At 33.4% G+C, this 8,377-nt stretch overlaps 1 protein-coding gene across 1 annotated transcript in view; it reads left to right on the top strand.

Annotated features, from left to right (window-relative positions):
• The window catches only part of RUNDC3B (RUN domain containing 3B), a 155,705-nt gene extending 152,025 nt beyond the window's left edge, over positions 1 to 3,680 (top strand). The window contains exon 9 of the mRNA XM_012643498.1: positions 3,382 to 3,680. Coding sequence (XP_012498952.1) covers positions 3,382 to 3,527 — 146 coding nt within the window. The 3' untranslated portion in view covers positions 3,528 to 3,680. The remainder of the gene's footprint in view (positions 1 to 3,381) is intronic.
• Positions 3,681 to 8,377: the final 4,697 nt, after the last annotated feature.

The raw sequence follows: 8,377 nt of genomic DNA on the forward strand, positions 1-8,377 counted from the left end.
AACTCTTGCGCTTCTGTGGTTATATTTATTCCTAAGTATGTTATTCTTTTAGATGCTATTGTAAATGAAATTGTTTTCTTAATTTAATCTTCAGATTGTTCACTGCTTCTTTTAGACTTTAAGCATGGATTTTAAAAATTATATCTCACTCCTATGTATCTATATAAGGAAAATAAAAGTGAATTCAGTTGCTCAAAGTATTCCTAGAACTTCATATATGTAGAGACTGTCTCTTCTGACAGTGAGCATGTTTCTCCTCTGTGCGAACAGTGAACCATTTTGTCAAATAATACTCCACTGTTATAGCAATTTTCTTTCAAGCTACCAACAAGCATCCTACACAATTTTATGCAGCCACTTTCAATTTGCCTAACTTACAGTTTCATTTTCTTCCTCAATTAAATCAAGTGCTTCTGGAAATTTAAACAGCTTCTCTTCAAAGGCCACAGAAGTTCTATGACAAATTGACTAATAACAGAAATCCTGCATGCTGCATGATTCAGTCACCAGTTGCTTGTTGTTTAAAAATTTCTTTCATCTATTCTGCAGAATTTTTCCTACCTCAGTTACATGCTTGGCATGTAATAAGTACTCCTTTTGAATATGTCACAAAGTTTCATCTACTTGCAGGGTATTTTCCTTTCTTAGAGATTTCTTTTTCTTATAAGCACTCAATGTTATTTTATAAGAAGACAGGAATTGCAGTAATTCCTCTAATGACATATTTGCTTGAGTAACATGAAATTTATGTCTTGCTGTCTGTTTTCCTGCTTTTCTGCAAACTAACAGCTTTTCATTTTAAGGCCAAATTATGTTTTTAAAGGCATTTTAGGCAGCATATAGACTCAGCACACAAGTAACTTGGTTAAAGTAATACCATCTTGAATACTTGTGACCAAGTTCACACAAATACATGCAAAACAACTCTCTCCTAGCCAGATACAACTGTAATACCCATTGGTTCCAATTGTTTGAAATTTTATTGCATAAAGTGATAACCACCCCTTTTCTTAAACAAGAGGTGACACATGGTCCTTACATAACAGCTTCATATAAAATGTTTCCTGTATTTATAGGTTTATGATAGGGGCTAAGGAATCTCTTTAAGCATTCCTTAAAATTAGGATATATATTCACTGCCTCTCTCTGTTCCCATTGACTTCTTTCTTCCCACCCCAAATTTCTCTTCCTTAGAGTTGGTGATCTCACCATTCACTTATCAGTTCTAAAAACCTACTGAGTCATTCATGGCTCCTCCCACCTAACATTTTGCTATCACCAACTCCTACCAGTTTGACTTTCTAAAGATTTCTACTCTGTTCTTTATCTGTATCCCTTCTACTACTAACTTGGTTCAGGCAACTGCCATAGCCAGTGACTTATTTCCCCACATCCATTTTATTATTATTTATTATTTACGTACTTCAAAATCATGTTTCACAGAGCCCCAAAGTATTTAAAATACAAACTAAACATGTAATTCCCTATGTAAAAGGCTTCAGGGATTCCCTTCTATACAAAAGTGTGACCAAGAATGCAGTCTCTGAATTCAGAGGGCTTTGATTTCAATTATTTTTTCTTACTCTGTTTATGGCCCTCTTGGGCACATACTTATCCCCATCTACAAAATGGGGATGCTTATAGATTTTACTTATAGATAATTAGCAGTAAATCTTTTTAAAATAATGAAGTAGAAATTTGGAGAAACTATTCAAAGCAGTTGAATCCCTGGAAATTTAGCAAGAACTCCAGAGAGCTGATTTTGGCCTAAAAGAAGTCTTTTAAGCTTAAACATTAAAAGGGTGTTTAGAGCATATATACCTTTTGATCCTAACAGAATATGATAAACATTTTAAATCTGAATGTAACAACTACTCTTCCCTGTCTTTTCTGAACACTGTTATATTTTCCTATATGTTATTGGTCAGCAAACTATGAAGTTAGATGGCATAGCCAGTCATGCTCTGGTGTCTTTTCCCATTTGAAAGGAGAGAATAGGCTCAGAGAAGATGCCTTACCGAAGGTCACACAGCTAAAAAGGACATAAGAGCTTTCTTGAGTCCCAGTGCAGTTCCACTGAGTCACTGTTCATTAATTATAAAGTTATTTAATGAGCATCTACTATGTGTGAGGCACTGAGAATATAATAATGGACACAACAAAGTCCATGTCCTTTCTCTAAGAGTTTATAGTCTAATAAAGGAGGGAGTATCCCCACAGTCACCATACAGTATGACAAGGTGGGGTAAGTACAAAGAACTGTGGGAACACTTCAGAAGGTCTGTTTGAAACAATATATAATATTCAGAAACATTTGGTAAGTGGCTCAGCTTATACTTCTGTAACTGTGAATAAAACCCAAGTTTTCCACCTTCTTTGGAAACCTGCTAATTTTCAAAGCCCTTAGCCTTGCACAGCCCAAGCAAACCACTTACAGTTGGTATTTGCACACTGTGGGTATAAACTTAGTTCTGGGAAGAACTTGGCTGTGGAAACTTCGGCTTCTACCATTCCTCCTTGATGAGTCTACTGAAGTTCAGCACTTAGTAAAGTTCCTGATGCATAGTAGATACTAAATAAATGTTCATTAAGTGAAGATTTCTTAAGTGAACACATCGAATCTTCCTATTTAGTTGGGACAGCCTAATCTGACCAGGCTCAATCTTCTTCTAATGTATTACCATACCAAAGTATGGATTTCCTGGTATTTCTGTGGTCTGGGCACTGTTACTGTTATTTAGATTTTTATTATCCTTTACTAACTTAATGTGAATATGTTCTCCAAAAAAAATAAATATTTTTTATTGGTATAACTTTATGGGGTACAAGTATAATTTTGTTACATGCATAGATTGCATAGTGGTGAAGTCAGGGCTTTTAGGGCATCCATCACCAAGTAATATACATTTATACCCATAATTTATCATCTTCCCCCACTTCTAAGTCTCCACTGTCTATCATTCCACATTCTACATTCATGTGTTATTTAGCTCCCAATTATAAGTGAGAACATGTGGCATTTGTCCTTCTCTGACTTATTTCACTTAAGATAATGGTTTCCAGGGCTATCCACATTGCTGCTAATTTCATTCTTTTTTATGGCTGAATAGTATTCCATAAACATTTCATTTTTGCTCTAAAACATGTAATCTCAAACTTCCATATATTAGAATTTTTCTAAGAAGCACAAATAATCTTGTGTAATGTTTCTATGGGTGATACTGAAACTGCTGAAAGATCAAACATGTTGAGATATTTGACTTCACAGCTAGATATATGTGCAATACCTTTTAAGTATGGAAATTTCTAATGGTTTTAGGATCTTATTGGTATCCTTTGTGAAGGGCCATTAATTCTTTGTTATTTTATCCTAATTTTCAGGTAAAGAAGATACTCCCTCATTACTTGGTCTCTGTGGGTCTCTAACATCAGTGGCAAGTTACAAGTCTCTAACAAGCCTAAAGTCTAACGACTATCTTGCAAGTCCCATAACAGATATGACAAGTCCAGGCCTAACTCCATCCTGAAAAATTTACATAAAAGCCAAATGTTTTTATGTTGTAAATGTTCTGTTTACATAAGTTTGACTGCTGGGAAGACCTTTGAAATTTTACATTGTTCTGCTACGTGTCCACAATTCTATTGCTTAGAGTTCAATCCGCTCCATGGTAAACTTCTGGGTGAAAAACATAATGATCCTGCCATTTTTCATTTTAAAAATTCTTATATTTGTCATTGAGGAAGTTTAAAAATGAATAAGCTTAAAAAAACTTTCAAAGATCCTCCAAATTAATAATTCATTGCAAACTGTACATATTTATTATTCAGCTGATTTTTATATGTTTAAATGTATCTTAGTGGCCAGAGACTGAGTTTAAGGTTTTGTTCCAGAGACTTAAGCTAAATATTTTTTCACTCTTTTATTCAGTGGTTAGATTTTCAAAAAAAGAGATGAATTATTAATTTCACTTTTTCATTAATTTCTCCTAAGTTCTAATGTTTAAATTCCTTGTTTTTAATATCCGGAGAAGGTTCTTAGCTATATTTTCACAATGGTTTATTCAGTTTTTCTTTAACATTTATCATTTGGTATCAACATTCCACTTAATATTTTATAAAGTTTGTAGGAATGTGCCTGTTTAGGCAGTTACTGACTTAATTCGTTAGGCCATAGTATTTTATAGTACAGGCAGTTCCCGGGTTTACAGATGAGATAACGTTCCTGAGAACGTCTTTAGGTAGGATTTGCATGTAACTTGGATCCCTGATTAACAGCACGTATATGGTAGTAATAATAACAATACTATAATGGCTCATATGTGGTAATAATAATAATACGGTGTCATACTGTAATACTAACAATATCCCTGTAGTGTAATAAGAGGTTACAGAAACTATTGTGCTCTTTTTAATTCAAACAAAACAGAACATAAAAACAAACTCATACAACAAGTTTAAATAGGTGATAGGAGAAATTTCAAAAAAAGAATATTAAAGGTTAACAATCACCTAATATTGCATCAATGCTTGCTTAGTGGAAGGAACATTTTTGAAGCAAGAAGGCAGCTGACATTAATCAGAAGATGATGGAGATGGTGCTGGAGAGGATGGAGTGGGTGCTGGAGAATCAGGATTTGATTCTGTTGCTGGAGGCGGGGAGCTTACCACTGAAGTCGGTTTCTTGAAAAAGGTATCTAGGGTTGTTTGCACTGCTTTTTTCTTTTTTTTTTCATCATAAATGGCCTTGTAGCAGCTGATGTTCTAAGTGCACGGTAAACCTTTGTAAACTGCTCAGTGTCAGTATCTTGCTCCTCAAGATTAGCAAATCCTGCTTCAATGAGACAAAAGGCATCAGCTAATTCTTTTGTCATAAACTTCCTTGGCTCTGGATCTTCTGATTCTTCATGTTCTTACGTTTCTATCAGCTACTTCTCTATGAGACTAGCCACTAGCATAGCATACAGGTGCTGTACCAACAAACTGTTTATGCCATGCGGGTTTGACATGCGTGGAAGAAACTAGTTCCTGAATTATTAAATTATCTTTAAGGGGAGCCTTGGGAGCCCATTCATTAAATACGGAATGCTGAAAGGTGGGTCATCCATAACCCGGGGACTACCTGTATTTTAGGCCATTTAAGTAAAATGAATAAACTTCTTGTTTTCCCAAGATTTTTTTGAAAGGTGATCAATTTAAAAATATGATCAAGTATGCCCCAAAAGTTAGAAACATTTCAAAATGTAGAACAAATGTTGAAAAACTGTTTTATCAAGAAAGAATTCAAGTTCAGTTAAGGATTTGAGAAGCTTTTAAACAAAGATCAGTAGGGTAATCACCATACTTAACAATAAGTATGTCTGACATACAGTGCTGGGTTTTTTCCTTTTTGTACAACAATGAATTCGTGTCGTGTTTTATAGCTTCTATCATTAACCATACCATAATCTCATTTTAAAATTGATGTTAAAAATCCCTACATTTCTATAGGTAAATTAGTTTTTTTTAAAAGCTATAATCTGTATTTTAAATCTTTTTGCAATTTTTGAAACAGCTACTTTCATCCCTAGAAATTCTACCATATTGAAAATGTGTGGAGTATATTTTCTATAGTAAGTAATATGAAGAAAACATGATTAGTTGTGCCAAAGAAGTTTTCTATATTGTTTACATGAAGAGGCCACAGTACTTATTGGGGATTTCCTAGGGTATTTTTGTTTATTAATAAAACATTACACTCAGGCTTAGTAGATTTGACATAATAGGAAGAATGTTCCTCTTAAAACTATTTTATTGAGAAGAGGCAAGAAAAGCTGAACTTACTACATCCATTCTTTGTATTAGAAATGTAGGTGGGGTAGTTCTCTGTAATATTTAGAGCTTAGTGTCATAATTTGGAATTTAAGATAATAAATAGTAACAAGGCCAGTCTTATATGTAAGACAGTATAAACAATGCCATTTCAGGGACAAAGAAGGCCTAGAAGCCCTTAAAATAAGTTATCTTAGATGTGTCAGAATACACTTAGAGCTTTATTACTTTAGCTTAAGGCTTTAATACTTGTAGAAATGCAAATATTCTTGAGAAATGGTACCTTTATTCTCAATTCTGTATACCTTATTGCGAGTGAGGTATCCAAAGCAGTTTTTAGTCAGCACTGAGGATAGAAGGAAGGTATAAAATGAGGACAGTGGAAACTTTAGAAGGAGTGAGGAAATGGATAAGGAGAGGAACTTTGAAAATCTTAGGCTGGTTTAAGCACTATTGCTTGCTTTCCTAAGAACCATCAGAATGTTTAAATGCTTTATCTTTCATGGTCCACTCTCAACTAACATTTATTATCCTTTAGTAATAAAAAAATTAATTTTTTCCCATACATTTTTATAATGTAGAAGGAAATTCAAGATTCCATAAATGATAAAAATTTCAGATTTGTCTGATGTATACAGTAATTTGTGTATCTTAACATGCTGCTAAATGCAGATTTAAACATAACATCTGAGGATCATGACTTTTCCTCCTTTCTTGGAGCTCTTGGTATAAAATTTATCTGCTGTTATGAAATAAGGTTTCTACACAGTTCATTTCACACTAAAGATAGTTTGTTATTGTTTGCATGAGGAAATAACATATGTCTCAGTCTTTAATTTTAGGTGGTAGTGTTATAGTTTACACCCCCCCCAGAAATGAATTACATGCCAATATTTCCATGTGTATTTTGTTGCCTTGATGTACTATATACTTGTTGCATGTATATTAAACATTTTGTACCATGCATTAGTGGTCTTATTTTTTCCTTGTCAAAAAGTTACCCGATTAAAGTTGTACACTGATCTTTTGTTTCAATAAATGTGGTATTCTAATATGAAAAATATTAGCATTTTAGAATATTACAATTATAAAATTCTAATATGAAGATGGAATTGGAGAAATTCTTATTTCAACTCCTATCAAATTAAACACTATTTTTAGATAGTAACATGATATACTTTAGAATACAAAACATCTACTGAAGTGGTGGTACAGGTTAGTAGTGGTTCTGTGGCAGTGTTACTGATTTAATTATATAATAGTCATGTTCATTTTCTCACCTGTAAAACAGAATCATCACCATCTTCTTTGCCTATGTGATTGCACCCAGATGATGTCAGCATTAAATGAAATCATGTATACAAGTTCTAAAGAGATAAATGCCAATTACAAGCTGCTACTAATTATGATTGGCAGAAACCTTACAAAAGTAAACGAAATCAGTTATTTAAGTCATTTTTATTAGCTTTATGTACAAGTTTTCAAGTGGTTATAAATGTGTCTCAAATTTACAACTATGAAAATCCTTTGTTAAGTTCCTACCATTAAGTAAAATGTCCAGATTTTGCTAAACTAACATTGGATTACCTCTGACCTGTCAAAAGACTGCTTTAAACCTCAGGGTTCTTAAAATATTTTAAATCAGTTCACTTTGCTCTTCTGTAAGCAAAGCAGCTTCTATTTAGCATTAGCATTTGTTCTTTTTAACTGATAGGAAGGGGAAGATAAAATTTTATTTTTGTCATTATGGCACATTTTAAAAGTATACTTTAGTATAAACTAAAACTTTTAGATTGTCTTCCTATTGTCTTCTTCTTCCTTTGGCACACAAGAACTCTGACCGTATTTCTAATCTGATCTCCTACCACATTGCCATGTATATATACTTTGCTCAATCCACGTGGACTAAATTCTGTTGCCTTATTGAGACTCCTGGCATGTTTAATTGGATTGCTGGTCAGTCCAAGTCTTAGATTTCCCAACCATTCCTTCTCTGCCCCCAGGGCTGAGTAAAGGGCCTCAGATTTCCCATAATGCCCTTGGCATACTTCTGTCAATCACATCTCTGAAACCTATGGCCGATGACAATATCTGAAATGTCTTCGTAGCTCCAGTGCTTTTTATACTGCCTACCATATAAAAGGTTTGAATAAACTTTGATTAAAAAATGAAAGCAAGACAAAGGGAGGGAAGAATTTAAAGGCATATGTGGTTAAAGAAGCATAAATAGTTTTCATAAAAAAAAAAATTATTTTAACTCCATACCTACTTTTTAAAAAAGTCAGGTATGTATTATATTAGAGGTCACAACATCTAATACTTTTATATGCAAAACAGTTGTTCTTAAAATTTTTACACTTAATTAAATGTGAATGTTAGAAAATTTAACATTACTTTAATATTAATAGAAATAAAAACTTTTAGAAACATCACATTACCACGAACACTGTTAAAGACTCTATTGGCAAATACGGCAATTCCTGCAACGTATGTACTGAAAAGACTAGGAAGCCCATATGGCTGAAAGTTTAGTTTGTCTACTGATCTGAAGTGAAATTTGGGTATATTC

Source organism: Propithecus coquereli, unplaced genomic scaffold (genome assembly GCF_000956105.1).
Source record: "Propithecus coquereli isolate 6110/MARCELLA unplaced genomic scaffold, Pcoq_1.0 Scaffold199, whole genome shotgun sequence".
Classification (NCBI taxonomy): domain Eukaryota; kingdom Metazoa; phylum Chordata; class Mammalia; order Primates; family Indriidae; genus Propithecus; species Propithecus coquereli.